Source organism: Dromiciops gliroides, chromosome 3 (genome assembly GCF_019393635.1).
Source record: "Dromiciops gliroides isolate mDroGli1 chromosome 3, mDroGli1.pri, whole genome shotgun sequence".
NCBI lineage: Eukaryota > Metazoa > Chordata > Mammalia > Microbiotheria > Microbiotheriidae > Dromiciops > Dromiciops gliroides.
The window spans coordinates 618106841-618129385 of record NC_057863.1 but is presented as its reverse complement, the minus strand read 5'-3'; the positions used below and the strand labels follow the sequence as shown (position 1 = coordinate 618129385).

At 50.2% G+C, this 22545-nt stretch overlaps 1 protein-coding gene across 1 annotated transcript; it reads left to right on the top strand.

Annotated features, from left to right (window-relative positions):
* Nucleotides 1-727: 727 nt before the first annotated feature.
* Nucleotides 728-22251, top strand: NECAP2 (NECAP endocytosis associated 2). The gene is made up of 8 exons (XM_043997397.1): nucleotides 728-855; nucleotides 6543-6643; nucleotides 12807-12911; nucleotides 12990-13071; nucleotides 14586-14694; nucleotides 17441-17618; nucleotides 19823-19904; nucleotides 20738-22251. Exons 1-8 carry the CDS (start codon nucleotides 764-766, stop codon nucleotides 20784-20786), a joined length of 798 nt encoding a protein of 265 aa, XP_043853332.1. The 5' UTR covers nucleotides 728-763; the 3' UTR covers nucleotides 20787-22251.
* Nucleotides 22252-22545: the final 294 nt, after the last annotated feature.

The following is a 22545-nucleotide window of genomic DNA, read 5'->3' as shown; positions in this document are numbered from 1 at the left end:
GATAAAGAGGGGGAAAAAAAGAACAGGGCGCGACAGAGCTGGAAGGGGTCTTAAAAGAGGGAATGAGGGGCAGCTAGATGGTGCAGTGGTTAAAGCACCGGCCCTGGATTCAGGAGGACCTGAGTTCAAATCCGACAGCAGACATTTGACACTTACTAGCTGTGTGACCCTGGGCAAGTTACTTAACCCCCATTGCCTGCAAAAAAAGAAAGAAAGAAAGAAAGAAAGAAAGAAAGAAAGAAAGAAAGAAAGAAAGAAAGAAAGAAAGAAAGAAAGAAAGAAAGAAAGAAAGAAAGAAAGAAAGAAAGAAAGAAAAAGAAAAAAGAAAGAGGGAATGTCTGAGGGGGAGGGGCCTCCCACTAGGGAATGTAAAGGGGGAGGGCCTTAGAGCAGGAAACCTCAGAGATAGGAGATGCTGTTATAGACACCCTCATATTACAGAAAGGGAAAGTGAGGCACGGAGAGGGCAAGCGGCTTCGCCCGAGTCACAAGCCTCAAACAGTTGAGACCCAAACAGCAGAAGCCGTGTCCCTCTGGGGCTGAGGCCGCATTCTCCCTCGAACTTCTTAGTGCTCGCCGTCTAGCAGGGAGTGCGCACGCTCAGGGGCCGCGGGGGCTTGTGGGAGGAACGTGGGAACGAGGAGAAGCCTCCGCGCACGCGTATGTGCGCGCGCGCGCCGCTCTAGCCCGCTTCTCCCGGTCATAGAGCCCGGCTGCTCATCCCTTCCGGGGAGGAGCCGGATATCCGGGATCGGCTGCTAAGATGGAGGACACTGAGTACGAGTCGGTTCTCTGCGTCAAGCCGGAGGTGCACGTCTACCGCATCCCGCCGCGGGCCACCAACCGCGGCTACAGGTGACCGCCGCTCGCCTGCTTCTCTCTGCCACCCCCCTCGGCTTTCAGGGGATACCTCTTTCCACTTCTTCGAGGTTGTTCCGCAGCCTCACCTTTCCGGGATAACTGCCCTCCTCCGGGAGGGGGTAATTCCCTAACCCCGGTTTTCCAGAATCACCCTCCCCCCCTCGGTTTTCCGGAACGATGCCACCTCACCAGAATCCCATGGCCCTGTCAGGAATATTACAGATACTAGACCATCTTGGTTGGCGCAGGCAGTCGAGAAGACCTGAGTTCGAATTCGGCCTCAGACCCCTAAACCACCGTGACACCCTGGGGGAGACACTTCCCCAGTCTGAGCCCCAGTTTCCCCCTGTGTAAGAAAACGAGGAGCGGGGTTTGGACTCGACTGTCTCTCGGACCCCTTCCAGCCTCGGGTCTGTGGTCCTGCGAAACTGACCACAGGGGAAACTGACGAGAGACTCGCGGGGGAGGTGGGGTGCCCTCCGAGTCCAGGATGCCCCTCCCCCACCCCAGGCTGCCCTCAGTCTCCCGGCCCTATCTTTGCCTCCTTGGGGGAGGGCTGAGCCCTGAGCACCCCGCCTCAGTCACGACAACCTAGGGGCCTCTTCCCTCTTCCCCCCAGCTTTTCCGTCCTTTCCCCCAGGGCTGTGGATAGAGCCCCACTCCTTCCCAGGGCAGGAAGCGGGGACGGAGTGGGGGCTGTCGGGGTTTTTGGTCTAGGCAATACTGGGACCCTTCCAAAGCATCAGAGCTAAGGAGACTTTCCCATTGTCGGAGATCTTCATCAGGAGGTCGATGGGGGTGCTGAAGAAAAGCACCCCATAGCCTGAGGGAGCCCCATTTCCAGTCCATGCCCTCTTCCACTACCCAGAATAATCCACCCAACACATCGATATGATCATAGGGGATTAATCTGGGGCCCTTCTCCCATTCTCTGCTCTCCTTCTTGACCAGGTAGCCACAGCCCCCCCTTCCAAATGGTAAGACATCCTTTCATCAGATTACCTCACTGCAAAATAGCCTTTGACAGACAGACTAGTCATAGCTGTGGGGTGACAGCTGGAAGGGAGCTTTAGAAATCAGTCAGCATTTATTAAGCACCTACTCTATGCCAGGCATTGTGCTAAGCACTCAGGGCTGCTCTCTCATTCTCAGTTTCAGACCCAAGGTGTTGGTCCTTATCCTAAGTCAGCTTGTCTGTGCCCCTTATTTTAAAGTGGGAATACTGAGGCCTAGAGAGAGTAAGTGAGCTGTGAGGCATTGATGGTACCCTTGACTCTCAGCCCAGGGCTCCTCCCAGCACAGTACAGAGCTTCCGAATCTCAGGACTTAGCTACCCAGTCACCAATAAACTATCCCAGCATGCTAAGGGAAGGGACCCAGGCCCCTCCAAAATCACCAAGCTAGCTGGGCAGAGCAGCTTTGGAGTTGGGGAACCTGGGGAGCAAATTCAGTGTGATTTGGGGAAATGGCCTTACTCTCTCGGGGCTTCCCTTTCTTCACTTGTAAAATGAGAAAGTTGGACTTGAGGTTGTACAAAGTCCCATTCAGTTCTGTAAACTGTTATCTCATGCCCCTTAGGTGGTCCGTTATATAGTGGAAAATGGCTTTGAATGCCACTCCTATTTTCCAAGCTTCCCCCTTTCTCCCCAAAATGTAATTTCAGTCCCAGCCAGCTAGCCTGTATTTGGGAGGACAAGGCAAGAGGGTGAGCTGGTTAGGGAAGGGAGTCACTTCCCTCGCCCCCTCCCTCCAGAAAAATCTACACCTGTCGCATAACCTGTTGTATTAGCTTTCCTGGGCATTGGCCCAGAGATTTTCTGCTGTGGGCTCTGACAGACTGATCGATTGCTTCATCAGGACTTGGGAAATAAAAGCCCTTTGGAAATTTTCTTTTGCTTTGAGGTTTTGTCTGAGGTGGCTGGCTGCTGGTTTGCCTTGCCCCCAAGTGAGTGCAGATTTCTGAGTTCTCGTTTCTCTCTTGGCAGTTTATGAGCCTTTGGTTGAGCTGTCCTTAACTTTTTCAGATTTGGGACATTTTCATGACATTCTTCCTACTGCTCCCCTAATCCCGCCCCCACAAAGTGCTGTGGGCACATGTTTTTTTAACAAATTCAAGTTAATGAAAGTTAATTGAGTCTCTAAGATTTTCCCACACTTCTCCCTAGAGACAGTTATAGACACTAGGATCATAGAATCAGACCTAAAGCTAGATCTTAAGAGGTCATCTAGGGGCAGCTAGGTGGCACAGTGGATAAAGCACCGGCCCTGGATTCAGGAGGACCTGAGTTCAAATTCGGCCTCAGACACTTGACACTTAGTAGCTGTGTGATCCTGGGCAAGTCACTTAACCCCAATTGCCTCACCAAAAAAAAAAAAGAAAAAGAAAAAAAAAGAGGTCATCTAGTGAGACATTTTAAGTTAGGCAGGTGGATGGTGCAGTGGATAGAGCAATGGACCTGGAGTCAGGAAATGAACTTCAGGACTTGAGTTCAAATCCAACTTCAGCTACATTCTGTCTGTCTGATCCTGGACAAGCAATTTAACTACCTCAGTTTTCTCATCTGTAAAATGGGATAATAACACCCACCTCCCAGGGTAATTTTGAGGATCAGATGAGATAATATTTGTAAAGTCCTTTGCAAACCTTAAGATGACATGCAAAGGGTACCTATTGTCTTAGGCCAGAAAGGCAGGAAGCTTTGGAGGTGAGATTTGAACCCAGGTTCTCGGTCTCCATTAGATTACTTTTTTTGGATGTATTATCCTGCTTTCCTCAGAGTTATGGCTAAACCAAGGAATTTGCCTTTGTCTCTTGGTTTTGCCCTCCAATAGGACTTGAGTGAAATTGATTTGGTTAATAGTTGTACTGTGAAGTGGGCAGCACAGATATTCTCGGTGTTTTACAGATGCGGACACCGAGGGGCAGAAAGAGGAAGTGCTACAGATGCAAGTTGACTCATTTAGCCCCATTTGCCCACAAAGCTCTGTTGGCCTTCATCCTAAATGTAGGCTCCCAAGGAAAGGTAACTGAAAACTCAGACTGTTCAAATGTAGATTGAGTTCCTGCATCTTTGTGGCCCTTGAAATAAATCTAGCGTCTTGAGGTTCTTGCAAAGACTTGCTTTCACAAGGCCGTCTCATGAGCCTGGGCTGAAATGTATACAAGCGCATGCTAACGTTTTCCTGGAAAAACCAGGGCTCTTGTGACTCGGGCTTCCTGAGCTGCTTCCTCAAAGCAAACTGGAAGTTAGTATCTACCAATGGGCTAAAGGAGTTCTCACTTACTCTGAGCCATTGGTTCCCCAACTCCTTTCTTCTGGTAATACCCTCCAGTGGTAAATTCCTTGATCCTTTTTTACTTCCCTTTTTTTTTTCCTGAAGGGCAATAAGGATTAAGTGACTTGGCCAGGGTCACACAGCTAGTAAGTCTGTGTGTCTGAGTCAAGTGTCTGAGGCTGGATTTGAACTCAGGTCCTCCTGAATCCAAGGCTTTATCCACTGTGCCACCTAGCTGCCCCCTCCTTTTTTTACTTCTGATGCAGATTTATGATCTTTCCTTTTTCTTCCTCTCAAGACTCCCTCCCTTCTGTTCCTTTCCTCTAGGTATTCATAGGTTGTAGCCCTTCAGAGTCACCCAGAGGACCCCTAGAGCAGCCCCCAGAAAAGGGTAGCACCAACAACCCGCTGATGGGGCTTCCCACCTTTGCAACCATTCCTCCCCAAACTGCTCAGAAGCATCTCCCTGTCACCCCAAAGGGGTATGCCCCACCTAAAATGTCTCCTGTGCTTTTGACACAGTAGGCATCTAATAAACACTTGTTTGATGTCATTGAGATTTTCAGAGCTTCTTTGTTGGTTACCAAGTCCATTTTACAAACTCTTCATTTTGAAATCTCATAGAATTGCAGAGTTGGGAGGGACCTCAAGGGCCATCCAGTCCAACCCATATCTAAATAAAGATCACCCCATTCCTTAACCTGACACTTGGTTCCCCACTCCTGAGACAGCCTATTCCATGTGGCCAGAGCTCTTACATCAAGCCTCGGTTGTCGTTGTTGGCTGCTGCCACCCATTGTTCCAGTCTTTTCCCTTGGGGGCCAAACAGCACTCTCTGATCCCTCTTCTGTAGGCCTTCAGGTACTTCAAGGTAGATATCAAGTGCCCCATCCCTTTCCCCCAAGTTTTTTCATCTCTACTGCAAACAGTGGGTTCCTTTAAGCCAGAGATTCTTAAAGTATAGTCCCCTGAGACCTTTTAAGGGGGTCAGTAAGGTCAAAACTATTTTCATGATAACAATAAGACATTTTAATTTCGAAGACAACAAATATCAGCAGATATAACCAACATAAAAGCTCATTGTGTGTGTGTGTGAGGCCTAGATAATTTTTAAGAGTATGGGGGGGCAGCTAGGTGGCACAGTGGATAAAGCACTGGCCCTGGACTCAGGAAGACCTGAGTTCAAATCCAGCCTCAGACACTTGACACTTACTAGCTGTGTGACCCTGGACAAGTCACTTAACCCTCATTGCCCTGCCCCCCCCCCCCAAATAGTATAAGGGGATTCTGAGACCAAAACATCTGAGAATCACTGCTTTAACTCCTCATTAGCATGAATCGGAGGGCCTTCATTGTTCTGTTCTCAGGACACTCTCCATTCCTTCCTATACCAAGTCTTCCCAGGACTCCAGGTGAGGTCTGAGCACAGCAGAGTCCAAGGGAACTGGCATGCTTTTCCCTAGAAGTTCTACACCCTGAATGCAGGCAGAAATAGCATTCTCCTTTTTGGCTGCCACCTCCACACACTTTCATGGTTCTCTACCATTTGTGGGTCAGTCCCCGCTCTCCCCTGTGCTGTTCATGGACATTCTTCCTTTCGTGACTCCTCCATGAAGGCCTCCCTGATCTGACCACTGCTCCCCACACATAGTGTGAGATTCCAAGGGTGATCTCTTCCTCGTCAGTGCTGCCAGCGCTTCTCCTAGACGTTGTATGTATTGAAGTGCCTTGTATATATCCCTCTTCTACCCCCTCAATAGAGTGTAAGCTCTTTGAGAGCAGGAGTTATATTAGCCCTGCCTTTGTATCCCCAGCACAAGGCACAGGCATTTAATAAATGGTGATTGACTAGAACCCAAGTCTCGTGACTCCCAGACCAGGATTCTTTGATTTTTTAAAGCCTTATTGAGGAATATTATTTTGTTATAACAACCATTTCTTGATATGCTCCCCTCCCCCACTGTACCCTCCTTTGCCACAAAAATATAGTTAAGCAAAGCTGATTAACAGAATGACCACATCTGATGCTGTATGTACTATTGTGCTCCTCTGGTCACCCACCTGTCAGTTGAGAAGAAGGAAGTGGGTTTCATCATCTGTAATCCAGGATCACCCATCATTATTCAGAGCTGAACTGCCTCTTAGTGTTAGCAGCTTCTGTTGCTCTCCTACAATTCTTCTCACTCTGACTTGTTTCTCTCTGAGCCCAAATCTTCAGCCTGTTAGCACTTGGCAGCGTAAGGGATATATTCTGGCTAGCAACTGGCTCCTTCTTTGGAAAGGTCATTCCTGAAAGACTTATGAAAACCAGCCCCATGCTCTGGGGTGAAGGGCATGCACTGCCCTCCATCGCAGAGTGGATGTGGCCATGCTCTGGCATCTCAGTGGGTTTTTGTCCCTCATAGGGCTGCAGACTGGCAGCTGGACCAGCCATCATGGAGTGGGCGGCTGCGGATAACAGCAAAGGGGCAGATGGCTTACATCAAACTGGAGGACAGAACTTCAGGTAAAGAAGAGGGGAGGCCTGAGCATCATTCTTGCTTCCTCCCATAGAAAGCTCACTCTTGCTCTCAGAGATTGTCCAAGCTTTCATAGCAGTGGCCAAAGACGCCTCATTAGGAAACAGTGCACTCCCATCCCAAGATTGAAGTCATGTCCCCAGCCTGTAGAAAATATTTCTGTTCAAGGGAGTAGCTCCTTTGGGGTTCTTTAGGGTCCAAGTGTTGAAGGAAAACACTAAAGGAGACCAAGAGGAGGCCTCCCAATTGGTCTAGAGTGGCTTTCCTGTAGATAGCCCCATTGCAAAAGCATCAGGTTAGGTGTGACTCCTGTGCTGGTCTCCACTCCTGGTATGTAATGAGTTTGCTTCAGAATTTGACTTCCATAGTTAAGTAGTTCCTCACAGTGAAAAATACCCATTAACCAAAGGGGCATAAATCCTTCCTTGTGCTACCTGGTCAGCTTGCAGAACAGTGATGATGAGGGCTCACTTTTTAGGGGGGGGGGCAGGGCAATGAGGGTTAAGTGACTTGCCCAGGGTCACACAGCTAATAAATGTCAAGTGTCAGGTCAGTTTTGAACTCAGGTCCTCCTGAATTCAGGGCCAGTGCTCTGTCCACTGCACCACCTAGCTGCCCCTGAGGGCTCATATTTATATAGTGCCTGAAGGTTTTTTAAGAACCCTCCAAACTTTGTATGGTAAGCACTGTTATTGTTCTCATTTTAGAAATGAGGAAACTGGGGTCTAGAAGGCAGAAGTGACTTGCCCAAGGTCACACAGCCAGGAATTCCTTTAACTTTGGTCGTTCTGACTCCAACTTCAGTGCCATTTCCATACTGCATTTATACTGTGCTGTGTTGAGTAACCCCTGGTTTATGGTCCTAGTTCTGGAAGGGACTGGATAGAGATCACTTAGTCTAGACCCAGGCCCAGAGAGAGGAGTTGTCATTCCCAAAATCGCCTGAGAAGGGGCAGAGCTAGGATTCACCCGTAGATTTGTCCCACCTTAAGCCTACTGTTATTTCCTACTCTCAGACTGAGAAGTGGTATCATGTGGAGAAGGGCTCTTCAGATTCACAAACAGAATAGACTTAAGAGCAAAGCAGCCTCTAGGTAGTGGAGAGTCCCCGTTTCACATACAGTACAGGCACACACCTTGGAGGCGTTTAGCAGACTCAGCTCCAGACCACTGCAATAAAGTGGGTACAGCATTAAAACAGATCACATGAATTTTTTGGTTTCCCAGTGCATAGAATAGGTGTTTAGGGGGCAGCTAGGTGGCACAATAGATAGAGCACCGGCCCTGGATTTGGGAGGACCTGAGTTCAAATCTGGCCTCAGACACTTGACACTTACTAGCTGTGTGGCCCTGGGCAAGTCATTTAACCCTCATTGCCCCGCAACCCCCCCCCCCCTCAAAAAAAGTGTGTTTACACTATACTGTAGTCTATTAAGTGTGCAATAGTATTATGTCTAAAAAACCAATGTACATACCTTACTTAAAAATACTTTATTACTAAAAAATGATAACCATCATCTGAGCCTTCAGTGAATCATCTTTTTACTGGTAGAGGGTCTTGCCTTGATGTTGATGACTGCAGACTGATCAGGGTGGTGGATGCTGAAGGTTGGGGTGACTGGCAGTTTCTTCAAAAAGGACAACAATGGGGGCGGCTAGGTGGCGCAGTGGATAAAGCACCGGCCCCGGATTCAGGAGGACCTGAGTTCAAATTCTGCCTCAGACACTTGACACTTACTAGCTGTGTGACCTTGGGCAAGTCACTTAACCCCCATTGCCCCGCCCCGCCCCCCAAAAAGGACAACAATGAAGTTTGCCACAGTGATTGAGTCTTCCTTTCACTTGAATACTTAGAAGTCCTGATTTCAATATCGTGTTGTCATCGTTTGTCAAAACTTGATTCTCCAAGAGGACTGTGACATCAGGGTGATGTCATGTCTTGCAGTGAATTGGATTTAAGTGAGGGAGGGATGCCTGTGCAAGGTCACCAGCCTCACTTTCTCCTCCAGAGGCATCTCCAGAGCAATACATATATCAGGACAGCTGGAGATGGCCCCAGGTGTTGAAGTCAATTAAGGGTTAAGTGACTTGCCTAGGGTCACCCAGCTAGTAAGTGTCTGAGGTGAGATTTGAGCTCAGGCCCTCCCAACTTATGGGCCAGTGTTCTATCCACTGCGCCACCTAGCTGCCCTCCATCATTGTGTCTTTGGGGTTAGGGAGGCCAGAGGAGAGGAAGGGAGAGAGAAGAGGGAAGGGCCGGTAGGTGAAGCAGTCAGAATATACACAATATTTCTCTATTAAGATTGCCATGGGGCAGCTAGGTGGCGCAGTGGATAGAGCACCGGCCCTGGAGTCAGGAGGACCTGACCTGTGTGACCCTGGGCAAGTCACTTAACCCCAATTGCCTCACCAAAAAAAAAAAAAAAGATTGCCATCTTATATGGGCACAGTTCATGGTGCCCCCAAATAATACAATGGTAACATCAAAGATCACTGATCACAGGTCACCATAATAGATACAACAGTAATGAAAAGCTTTGAAATACTGTGAGAATTACCAAAATGTGACATAGAGACACCACATGAGCACATGTTAGAAAAATGGTGCCTTTCAACTTGTTCGATGCAGGGTTGCTTCAAACCTTCAATTTGTAAAAAAAAACCGCAGCATGAATAAGCAGTAAAGCAAAGTGCAATAAAAGGAGGTATGCCTCTATTCTATTGACAGGGTATATAGAAATGCTCATTTTATTTCCTGTTTATTAAGTTCAGAATAAAATAAAATGGAAAAAAAATTAAAAAGAAATATCCATTCTAGAGAAAAGCCCCAGGCCCTTCTGTTTTCCTCAATATCACACAGCTTTCTTTTTTGTGGAGAGAGACCAAGCTTGAACATCCATTCCCTCTAGCAGTCAGTCAGAGTAATAGGAGAGCTTGAACTTGGAGTGAGTTGATAGGATTCAAATCCTGCCTCCTCTACTTTGTAGCTGTATGGTCTTGGACAAATCACTTAATCTCAGTGAGTTTTATTTAACTTCTTCACATGTAAAAGGTGGGAAGGAGCAACACTAACAATAATAATAATGATAATACTACTACTATTAATAGTATTTATGCAATGCTTACTATGAGCTAGGCACCCTGCTAAGCAGTTGACAAATATTATCTTATTTGATCCTCCCAACAACTATGTGAGACAGGTGCTATTTTTATTCCCATTTTGTAGATGAGGAAATCGAGGCAGACAGGTGAAGTGACTTGGCTAGGGTCACATAGCTTGGAAGTGTCTGAGGTTAGATTTGAACTCAACTTTTCCTGACTCTAGGCCCAGCAGCCTAGGCAGGTAGCACTGACTACTTCCTGGGTTGCTACTGTGAGGAAAGTGCTTCGTAACATCTTAAAGTGCTACAGACATGTGAGGAGTGAGGGTATAGCAAGGGTTAGATTGAGGCCCTGTCCAGAGGTAAACTATGATCAGTCTTCTACTAGTCAAGGTGCTGAAGGACGTGAGACACCTTAGGCAAAGGCTTAGAATCTGGAGAGTTGATCCTGGTTGAAAGCTTGCTTGAAGAAAGATGGTGTGGCCAGAGTGGATTGGGAACAGTTCCCAGGGGCTCTCCCAGGTGGGCCCCAGTGAGTCCTTCAGTAAGCATTGGGTAATAATAAGGATTATAATTATAATGGTACCTGTTCTAGCATGCTTTAAAGTAGAGCTTATCTCATTTGAGTCTCTAAGTACCCTAAGGAGGTCCTGTGACCTAGGAGGTCCCAAGGGCCCCAAGATACTTTATGCCAGTGTTTTTGGCTCTAGTTTCCTAATGAAGAGACTGGGGGGCAGCTAGGTGGCGCAGTGGATAAAGCACCGGCCCTGGATTCAGGAGTACCTGAGTTCAAATCCTGCCTCAGACACTTGACGCTTACTAGCTGTGTGACCCTGGGTAAGTCACTTAACTCCACTTGCCCTGCAAAAAAAAAAAAATAGTGACCTAATGAAGAGACTGTTCCAGGCTTGCACAGATAGTCAGGATTTGAGCTCCCCATCTTACAGATGAGGAAATTGAGGTTCAAAAAAGATAAAAGACTTGCCTATGTTACCCCACTAAGTGAGTGTCAGAGACAGGACCTGAACCCAGCTTTTCCTGACACCTGAGTCCATATAAGTTCTCCAGGTCATGGTCGATGTTTATTCTTGCTGCTTTTACAGACCTACTAAGTACAGGAAGGTGTTACAGATAGTGGCAGAAGCACTGGACTCAGAATCAGAAGACCAGGGCCTAATCCTGCCTCATCCTCCTGTTCATTATGTGACCTAGAACAAGTCACTTCTGTGGGCCTCCGTTTTCTCATCCATCAAATGGAAAGCTTGGACTGAATGACAGCTTTCATTCCAACTATCAGTTCTCTGACCTATAAATCCTTATGACTTCTTTTCCCTCTGGGGGACTTTGGCTATAAGAGGAGCCACTCCACTGACCTCCTCAAAGGAGACTTTTGGACCCTTCCACTTAATATTCTGCCTTTGGGTTTCTCCACTTTCTGATTGCTTTGTGGTCAGAGATTGTTAGGTCTGTGAGGTCAACAATCCCTCTGCCTTCAGATCCAGAGCTGCAGGCTTCTGGTGAACGCTCTTGGTTTTACTTTGTTTTTGGTAACTTCATTACATACCTTTGGTGCTTTACATTTTACAAATCACTGTCCTCCCATGGCCCTCTGAGGTATGTTATGCTCCATTTTCCTGATGAGGAGACTACTCCAGGCTTGTACAGCTAATCAGCATCTGGGCTCAGAGCTCTGGATTTGGGGTGTCAGGGCTGCCTCTTACCAGTATGGTAAAATCATTACAGCAAAAGGCTTGGATAGGGGCAGCTAGGTGGCACAGTGGATAAATCACCGACCCTGGATTCAGGAGGACCTGAGTTCAAATCTGGCCTTAGTCACTTGACACTTACTAGCTGTGTGACCTTGGGCAAGTCACTTAATCCTCATTGCCTCGCCCCCCCCCCCCAAAAAGGCTTGGATATCATAGCTTTCCTGAGCTATGAGGAATCACGGAGACCATCTAAATGAGGGCTTTCATTTACAGAGAGAATTAATTGAGGCCAAGAAGGGGGGAATTCTCAGGAAGGCAGGGATCCAAATAAGATCTTTGCTGAAACTATTTAAGCTGGAAGGGCCCCACGAGAAGGTGAGCCTTATGCTGAATAATGACCACGGTGATCTGGGTGGAACAAGGCATTCCATGGTGCCCCAAAGGTGGGGGCCCTTGTGAAAGGGCCTCTTCGACTTTTTTGGCCTGGCCACAGGACTGAAGGAAATTGTTTGGCTTACTCCCTATCTCCCAGCCCCCTAGATTCATCCACCATTCCTTCTCTTGTCAAAAGTAACCTCAGTTCATTCTTTCTTCTCATTGGTGTAGGCACTTCCAGCATCAAAGAGCCTCAGTATGAGTGTATTTTTCCCCAGTCTGAGCTCATACTTCCCAGCTGTCTCTCTGAGTCTTTTTTCATCTGTAAAATGGCAACAGTAGCACCTGTAGCTCGTACCTCACAGGGTGCTTTGTAAACCTGAGAGGCCTAGATGAATTGAAAAGCAGTGTGGTGTGGCTGGAAAGCTGCCCGTGGAGTCAGGAAGACCTGGGCTCCAAACCCTAGTCACCTTCCTGTCACTGTTTCCTTACCTTAGAGAAGACTCCAGTGAGGAATGCCTGTAGAGTGCATTGTAAACTACGACAGGGCTTTCTGGACACAGATTGGGCAGTGTGAGGCATTCTGGGGGGCTTTGTAGTTGTACGGAGGGTTCTCCTTTGGGGAGCTCAGGAAGAGCCTTCCCACCCCCATTTTACAGGTCAGAAAGGGGAAGGGACTTACCTGAGGTCACACAGCTTGCACATTTTGGACCTGGGACTCTCGCCTCCTGTTGCACTTTACCGTGTCTTTGTTTGCCTGTCAGTAGGTGACCCTTGTTAACTGGGATGCCCTGTGTTCTCCCTACACCAGACAGTTAATGAACCCTGCCTTCCCTAGGCTAGCCCTTTGGAAGGAGGCCTGGGGTGGGGGGGCTGCAGAACAGTCCTGGCAGAGCGTGGTGGGAGGGTCATCCTGTCTCCCGCCACTCCTGGGAGGTCCTCCTCATGCTGACTCCCATTTCCAGGAGAGCTCTTCGCACAGGCGCCCGTGGAGCAGTTTCCCAGCATTGCCGTGGAGAACGTGACAGACTCCAGCAGATACTTTGTTGTCCGTATTGAGGATGGAAGTGGTAAGTGAGCCACCCTCTTTGGGGAAAACCTTGTGCCCCAGAATGACTGTGGGACTCAGGGTTCTGTGTTCCCCACAGGGCGGCGAGCATTCATCGGCGTTGGTTTTGCTGACCGCGGGGATGCCTTTGATTTCAATGTAGCGCTGCAGGACCATTTCAAGTGAGTAGGCAGCAGCTCCCAGTGAGTTCACTTCTCCGATGGGGAGACTCCCCGTGGCAGGTAATGAAGTTGAAGCCCACACTTACTGGCTGCCATTGCCATTAGCCAGCAGGTCAGTTGGGCCAGAAGTAGACCCCACAAACTATGCTGTGGGGCAGACCCAGGCAGCGTGTTCCGCCCTGACATTCCTGAGACATGGCCGGGCACTCTTGGCTTTTCCTGGGGCCAGCCATTTAACGGCTGGGGGAGAAACCTGCCAAGTTTTTGTCGTCCAGATGCCGCTTTCATCTCTGCCCTTGGTTGCACCCTCTGTAGTGACCACGCTGCTCTGCTGCTCTTGCTCGTTATTCCTCCTTCCTCCACTTATCCCAGTCCTCCTCGTCTTCAGGACCCACCTTTTCTTTTAATTTTTTTTTTTAATTTTTAATTTTTTTGCGGGGCAATGGGGGTTAAGTGATTTGCCCAGGGTCACACAGCTGGTGTCAAGTGTCTGAGGCTGGATTTGAACTCAGGTCCTCCTGAATCCAGGGCCAGTGCTTTATCCACTGCGCCACCTAGCTGCCCCGGGACCCACCTTTTCTGTTGCCTTTGGGCCCAAGCAATCGCTTGCTTTTCCAGCTGTTCATTATACTTAGACCTTCCATCATACATGGAGAATTGGGGGAGATGCTAGATTTACATGCAGAGGACCTGGGTTCAAATCCTGCTTCTGTGTTCCCTCACAGAAGTCTCGGTCCCCTCATCTGTCAGCTGAGGGATTTGAATGATGTGGTCGCTAAGGACCCTTCCAGCTCTCAGTCTATGATTCCAGGGTCCTGCAGTCATTTAGCATTTAGTCTTCAGCTTGTGAATGGGTTCATTCCCAAAGTTGGTTGTAAATCAGTTGTTTGGAATATAGTTTTCCATCAACAAGACTTACTGATGGTGGCTCATTGCATCTTGGGCAGTCAGGCTGCTCTGTAAGCTTTGCTGCTCCTCCTCCCCCCTCTGTTTATCCAAACCCTTCTCATCCTCAGGCCCCACCTAGTCCGGCTCCTTGAGTTGCTCCCAGGCCAACCCACCAACATCTCAGTAAACCCAAGGTCCAGGTGTTCATATTGGTGCATCCCCCTTCTCCAGCGCAGTGCTGTGCACATAGAATGATTGCTTAGGAAATATTTGATGAATGAATGAATGAATGAACTCGAAGAAGGGGACACTTCTGCCCAACCTTGGATGCTACTGGCTAAGGCCTGGGGCTCTGCCTTGGGATGCCTGCCCTGAGCTGTTTGCCTTTTGAGGATAATTGTGAGATGAGGACTGTGGGGTCTTGTCTGTGTTGTGAGCACCACAAGAACAAGAGCTGCATCTCCTCCCCCTTCGTATCCTCTGCAGCATCCATTTCTTAGATGTGCAGAGACCCAGGAGGGACTTAATTAGTGACTTCATCTGCACATGGCCAGTGATGGGGCAGGGGGCGCTCTTGGCCTCGTCCTCCCTTCCCTTCCCTCACCCTGTCTCATTCCTCTCCCTAGGTGGGTGAAGCAGCAGTGTGAATTTGCCAAACAAGCCCAGAATCCGTCCATCAGCCCCAAACTAGACCTGAGCTTCAAGGAAGGCCAGACCATCAAGCTCAACATCGCGGTGAGGCCCTCCGCTTCCCCTGTGCCACAGACAGCTCAGCTAGAACCTGTGCTTTGGGTTCCCCGTGACCCCGGGAGCTGACATGTCTCTCCTGGAAGCTCAGGCTCAGGGGCACAGCCTTGGAAAGCCAGATGCTGGAATTGTCTAGCGTGGCAAAATGACACGGCCTCTTTGAACTAGCTAGTGAAATGCAGGAACAGGCAAGCAGGGAGGCCGAGGGAGCCTTTGGTCAGAGCCTTTCCTCCCTGCTGGCCGGTCACTCAGGCTCTGGTTTGCTCCTGCCCAGTGGGTTTTTGAGGGGGCCCGTGAGGAGGAATTCATGATCCAGGAGGCCAGGCCAACTGGAGCATGAGATTGTGCCCTTTGAGCACATTGCTGTGGGCGACAGACCAGCACCTGCCCGATGGTCCGGAGCAGCTTCCCTGTGGACAATAGCCCTGCCTGCCTGCTCCTTTTCTCATTTCACTTGAAGCTCACAGACCCCTCCTGCAAGGCACAGCTGGAATGTCAAAGGCAGAAGTGACCCTGGAACACTGAGCAGGAGAGCAGACAGGGTGTCTGTCCTGGCTTTTCAAAGGAGGACACGCACTAAAGCTCACAGAGAGCCCAGTGGCACATAATTCTTTCTTTGTTTAAACCTCGATTTATTTAGTTGTAAATAATCGTTTATTTTTCCCCCAATTGTAAGTAAAAACAAATTTGAACATTCTTTTTTGAGTTTTGAGTTCCAGATTCTCTCCCTACCCGACCCCTGCGGCAGGAGGTCAGATAGAGGTTGTCCATGTGCAGTCTTGTAAAACATCTCCAGGTTAGTGTCAGTGGCTCCTGCAGTGGAATGGGCGCTCCATCCCAGCCCGTCCGGCCCCAGCTCCAGGACACTTGGCGGTAGACACGGTTGCTTTCATCCACGTTGAATTGGACATGGCCCTTTGGAGGCAGGAGGTGGAGCCAGACGTGGCAGGGCACGCGTTGGTCCCTGCCTCTGGGGACACTGAGGCTAGCCAGTCGCCTGAACACCAGAGGTTTGAGCTGCAGGAGGCCCAGAGCCACTTGAGTGTGGGCACCGTCCAGCACCACTAGGGGGAGCCCCAGCAGCAGAGGATGGAACTAGGCCCAGTCAGAGCTTTTGGGATAATTCATGTCGGAGTCCTCCTGTCTGAGAGCAGCCATGGGACTTTGGGCCTTGGAGAGATAGAAAGCCCAGGCTCAGAAAAGACAGAAGGAAGGACAGAGGAAAGCAGAGAGGGGCGGGCAGAAGGGCCGGCAAGGGAGAGGACTTTGCTAACCAGGACGTCGGAGCTGGAAGAGCTCGAAGTTACCCAGTCCGAGCCATCCCCCACGAGTCTCTTCTGCAGCCCAGTGGCCATCCAGTCTCCGCTTGAAGACCACTTAGAAAGGTGGCTCTCTGCACTTCTGAAGGGCTCTGTTTGTGTATCGTTTCTTCCTTATGTGAAGCCTAGATTTTCTTCTTTGCAATTTCTCCTAGTTCTGCCCTTTGGGGCTAATCCCCTTTCCTCGTCCCAGCCCTTCCAGTACCTAAGAGGCAGCTCTCCAGTGCTCCCTGAGGCTTTTCTCCCGAAGTCTAAGCATGCCCCTTTAGCCTTTCCTTTGGTCTTCTCCATCCTGGCATGCCTTCTCTGCCTGCCAGCCAGCTTGCCACTGTCCTGCCTGGCCTGTGGCATCCAAACTGAACCCAGCCCTCCAGGTGGCAGTGTGGTAGTGCTCCTGCCTCCGAATGCAGCCTGGGATTGCATTCCCTGTCTTGAATACCATGCTCAGTGGAAGGACACCGTAAGCCACTTGTCCTTTGTGATTGGCTCTCAGGGCACATGCCATTAATCCTAGCCTTGTCTGTGTCCCCAGAACCATCTCTTCCTTTCTACTTGCCTCCCTTTTTCTCTGGTGATGTGGCTGATGACTTTGGGCCCCTTCAGGCTGGCCATCAGAGGACTTATGGGTCAGATCTTTGTCATAGCAAAACGCAGCGTGCTGGAGAAGTTATTTGGCTGTACAGGAATCATGTTGGCTTGAGATAAATGTGTCGTTGTCCAAAACCTTACCTTCGTTTGTTATAATGTACAGAGATCTTAACCATCCCCTCCCCGTGGCATGAGGGAAAGAACATGGGCTCTGGAGCCACAGGACCTCAGTGCAGATTCTGGCCCTGACGACTCCATCTCCCTGGGCCCCGGCTTCCTTAACTGTAAAACGAAAGGGTTGCACTCAGTGGCTCCCGATCGCTGATCACATTGTCCTTAGCATGCTGGTGTCTCTTCTGACAGAATGCGTTCTAGAGCTCTGGGCTCCAACAAGATCGATCATGGCCAGTCACAAAGTGGCCCAAGCAAAGGCCGTGTGTCCTTTGGGGCGTGCTGGAGAGGAGAGCCTTGTTGGGCAGGGTGGATGGCCTCTTGCTGTGGTCTCTTCAGCCATCCCTGCCACCCATCAGACTCCTGCAGTGTGTGACAAAGCAGCTGTGGCCTAGTAGAAAGTGTCATGGTGGTGGAGTGAGTTAGCTTGAGGTCAGTTCCCATTAGAATGCAAACTAGCATCCTCTAGAATATAGAATGTTGGAACTGGGAGCACCCTTGAGACTAGACTATCCAAGCCCAGAGGGACCTTGCCAAATAGACTAGGTCAAGTCTAGGTTCCTTTCTAGTTATTTTCTAAAGCATCAACATTCGATGTTTTAATTTCTCTTCTGGCTGTAGCATTCTAACTCACTAAATGTAATTCTGTTCTTTAGAACATGAAGAAGAAAGAAGGAGCAGCTGGAAATACCAAATCCCGGCCATCCAGCGGTGCAGGAATGAGCCTCCTGCCTCCTCCGCCAGGGGGCAAAGTTTCTGCTCAGCCCCCTCCCACTGGGGAGCACTTACCTATAGGAGTGGCCCAGGCCCATCCAGCAGTTGCTCCAAGTACAGGTTAGTGCCCAGACAGGGAGCGGGCTTGGCCTGTTTGTTAGCAGCCTGCATTGTTTTTCTCTTGGAGAAGGGGCAGAGTTTTCTCTGTGCAGATAACCTTGGGACTGGGTGCCTTATGGGTAGGACGAGCCAGGCGAGCCAAGAGCCAATTCTTTGGAGTCACAGGGTCAGTGATGGCTCCAGTGAGTTTGGGAGTCTATTGGTGGTACCAGGAGTCCCACGTGGCACCTGTTCCTCCCTTCCCTGCCCAACTTGTTTGTCCACTCACTGTGATTGTCTTCTGAGGATCTGGCCTGGACCTTCCTCTTTTCTACTTTCTGGGTTTAATGATCATCTCTGTGCACTTGATTCTCAGCTCTGTCTGTCACGCTCTGTAGTCCTTCGTCTTACGCAGCTGCCTTATGGGCATCTCAGACTGGGTGTCCTAGACGTCTCACACTCAGCAGATCCCAAACAGGACTCTTTATCTTTCCCCCAAACCCTCCTGACTTGTGGATGTCTCCATTACTGTTGGGTCACCATGTCCTCCCAGTCAGCCAGCCCAGGGGGGTGTCCTCCCCCTCCCCTGCGCTCACCCCCATGGCTCTTCTGTTGCCAGATCCTGCTGTTCCTACCTCCACAACATCATTCCTGTGTGTCCTCTCCTTTCCACTCGCACAGCCACAAACCCGCCCAGCTCTCGCCTGTTCTGCTGCAGGAAGTGGTGTTCCAGGGGGTCTCCCTATCACCTCTGGGGTCCTAGAGCTTGTAGAGCTCTCCTTCCCCGGTCCCTTCCCACCCGAGCAGCCTCCTTGTATTGTATCGTCTCTACAGGCTCGGTGACGGCACTCCACAGGGGCTCCTCAAACCCGTGTCCCCTCATCCCTGTGTCCTTGCGCTGGTGAATGCCCTGGCGTCTGTCAGCATTCCGCTCATGTGGCTCCTTCTTCAGGAGGCCCCCTCCCCCTGCTGCTCCCCCAGGGTCAGTCCCACCGTCCCTCTACACCATAGGTAACTTATATGGACTTAGGTGTCCACCCTTCTCTTCCCATTCAGTGGAGCTCTGGCCTTTCCTTGTGTCCCCAGGTGCCCCTCGTCCCTGGCACATGGCAGGCCTGGCATCATTGGCTGTTGACTTGCCTTTGATGTGAGCTCTCCCCGTAGGCCGGGGCTCTGCTAGGCAGGCCCCACCAGTTCAGCAGAGGTGAAGGGCCACAGAGGGCCACCTCTTCCTCTTTGTTTCCCAGAGGAGCTGACGTCATTGGCTTTTCATAGTCATGTGCTCAGTGTTTTTGGCACCTTTGCCCCTTTAGTTCCCCTCTAGGGGTTCCTCTGCTCTTCCCTCCTCATAGTGTCCCCTCTTGCTCTCTCCCCCGGTCACCTGGCCCCCAGGGCAGTGGCTGCTTTTTCATAATTTTGTCTTTGGGTTTCTAGTATCTCACACAGTGCTTTGGGCACACAAATCAATACTAACTGAACGTTTGTTGGATGGAAGGGAATTGAACCAAATCCCCATATCAGAAAGTCAGATGGGAGAGAAGGCCTCAGAGGGCCGAGAAAGCCTCCCAGGGCGTCTTTTCTGCCCTCGGTGCTTGGCCAGAGCTGAGAGCTCTCAGGCAGTGGTACAGTTCGTACCACATTTGGTGAGCTGGTTTCTCAGCCTCCAGTGGAGGCCACTAGAAGTGGGCAGCATGGCTGGAGGGGCAGCCGACAGCCCGACTGGCGGAGGAGGCCAGCAAACAAGCGAGCTGGTGATTGGATCACCACAAGGTCAGCTTGAGAACCTGAAGCGGGTGGGGACAAACTGGCATTTAGCTAGAAAACTGACTTGCTGCAGGAAATGCCCCCGTCCTTGATAGACGAGGCATCGCTGGGTTTCCTTTGGGGACCTGTCTTTGTGTGCTGCTTTACAAGAGTGCCAGGAGGGAGGTAGGACCAGGAGGCTGAGCAGTCTGGCGGTTGTTACTGAAGAGAGGGGCTGTGCTAAGGGCCCAAGAAGCCTGAGAAGTTCTGGGGAGAGACAAGCTTCTCTGGCTCTCGCTCCAGGACCTCCTGGGCACAAGGTGGTTTTTTTGCACAGAAACAATTCATTCGGTTCGTTCATCAAACATTAAGCACCTGCTTTGTAAGGCAGTGCTCCAGGGGGTGGTTAGTGTTTGACTATAGCAGGCACATCCTCATACCTTTCTCTTTTCTCCTTTGCTGGACTGTGGAATCCTTGGCAGATGCCACGTTACCCTGGCCACAGCTCAACCTCACTACTGCTGCAACAGCCGACGTCTGGGGTGACTTTGCCAAAGCCTCAGGGTAAGGATTACATTGCTCATACTCTACCCAGATGCCCTTGGGGTGGGCAGTGTCTCAGCCTGGCGCTGGTAATGTGCTTTGCTTCTGCCAAGCGAAGAACAGAAGCTTGCCCAAGTCTCAGAAGGCAAAGAGGGGCAAGGGGATGGGGCTCCTTATCTCTCTTCTCTTTTTGAGACCCCTTTCTAGGTAGGAAAGGACACACGTAGTGAGCTAATTCCTGCACCAGTATTTGAGGCTAAGAACATTAGACATTTCAGCTGGTATTAGTACTGGGAGTTGGTACTATCTGTAAAAACAATATCAGAGGGGCAGCTAGGGGGCGCAGTGGATAGAGCACCGGCCCTGGATTCAGGAGGACCTGAGTTCAAATCTGGCCTCAGACACTTGACACTTATTAGCTGTGTGACCCTGGGCGAGTCACTTAACCCTCATTGCCCTGCAAAAAAAAAAAAGTCAGCTGGGAGGGCCCTTAGGACATGGAGTGTCATAGGTGGGTGGGGCCTTGTTGTGAATCCTCTGTTGTCTTTTGCCTGCTCTGTGTCTCATACAATTCTTTGTCTCTGCTTTCAGTTCCTCCTAGAAAGGTGTCAGTTTGTTGTTATTGCAGCGTTCTTTCCAGGGGTGTGAAGCAGCTCATTGGCTGATGCCTCTTGTGCTTCACCCATTTGTTTTCTTTCTTTTTTTTTTTTTGCGGGGCAATGGGGGGTCAAGTGTCTGAGGCCGGACTTGAACTCAGGTACTCCTGAATCCAGGGCCGGTGCTTTATCCACTGTGCCACCTAGCCACCCCACCCATTTGTTTTCAAAGCACTAAGAGCCATTTCCCCTTCCCAGGTCCGCGTCAGGCCAGACTCAGCAGAGCTCAAACTGGGTCCAGTTCTAAGCTGAGCCCACCTTTTGCTTTCCTACCATGACACCTGGGGAAGAAGCATCTTTACTGTGGACCAAAGGGTGGAGGACCCAGATCTCCTTGGCCTCTCCATTTGGAACGTGCCTCCTTTCCCTCTTCCTCCTCCGCCTCCCCCAGGTCCCGCCCCTCTTTCTCTGTGGCATCGCTTGTCTGACTGGGCATTGTAGAAGACTTCAGAATTCCACACTGAAAACAGAGCAAGGGGCAGAGGGCCCACAGGTGGGACCCGAGTCACCAAGGCCAAGTCCTGCTTGCTTCCTCCAGGGCTGCATGGGGGCTGGCACGCTGGCTTCCTGCCTTCCTTGTGACTCTCCATTATCTAAGACAGACCCAAGACACGGCCTAGTTTGCCTCCTTGGCCTAGTTTGCCCCCTTGGCCGAAGCCTCCTAACCACAGTGTTTACATGTCTAAAGCCAGAGCTCAGTGGGTGTTTCTCTGCCTCCCCACCTCCATCCATCGTAGTTACTAAAGTTGGGGCCCTTTGCACTCCATAGGAATAGAGGCACCTGTCCAGGTTCCCCAGTAGCCTAAGGGGTGAGAAGGCCCCCTGGCAGGAGATCAGAGAACACCCATTTGTATTAAGCCTTTCTTTTTTAATATTTGCTTTGCTGATCTGCATCATTCACACTAACCATGGGGAACTGCCCCTTCCAGGACCCCAGGAGGGATCCACCTCCGGTAGCCACAGTGCACACCTGCTCTTTGGACCCCCCTTGCCCATTCTCCAGTGCGCCAGGGGCAGTCGTCACCTCCCTCCATGTTGCAAAGTTCCCGGCACCCCAAGGTGTGATGATAGCTATGCCAAGCAGAAGCAGGACGGGTTGGGTGGGCAGGTGAAACTGCTCTCAGCCAAGCCCAGCATATGCCCACTCGGGAGGCCTTTTTCCCCTGGGCCTGCTCCAGGGACTTTCTAAGTTCCTTGTTGTCCAAGGAGAACCCACTTCCTTTTCCCTTCTCCTCCGTGCACTGTGAATGAAAACAAGGAGCCCCTTGGAGGGAACAGAGGCAGGTGTTACCTGGACCACTGTCTTTAAAGTAATTCTCTATCTGTGAGCCTCTGAAATTCCTGTTCACATCTTGTACTTCTTGTACGTCGTCTCTCATTCTTGAGGGGATTGGATGTCTTGCGTGGCAGTCTTGGCTAAAGGATCGAAATCATGAAGAACTCTCTGTATAGGATTAGAGTGAAAGCATCGGTCTCTCCTCATTCCCGTTGAGGGTGAGAATGTTCTTGACCACGCACATCCTTACTATGTGGTTGTTAAGTGCCTTCAGCTTATGCGCTCTGCCTGCCACGCAGACGTCTGCGGCGTTTCTGAAGCAAAACGTGCAAGTGTGTGTTAGCTGGAAACCAGTATTCAAGTGCCTCAGGCCATCCAGGCCCTGATGGAACAAGCAGGGTGAGAATAAAGGATACCTGGACATGCTTCTGACTCAGTACTGTTCATTAAGCAGCTATTTACTCAAACGTCCATAAAGTGAATCAATCGGGTATTGGCCAAACTGTGGTTGAAGGTGTGTTCTTCCCCTGATGTGATCATGCCTAGCCAGATGTTCCCCATGAGGCATATAGAGCTGGAATGGGCTTTGAGGTAATAACTCCTATCCGTACACGCCTCGAAGGTTGGCAGAGCAACTTCTTCCTTTGTTACGACCCTGGGAGTCAGGCAGTGCACCTTGTGGACAAGGAAGCCTGGGCCCTGAACAGTGGGCACTCACCCCCACTTGGGA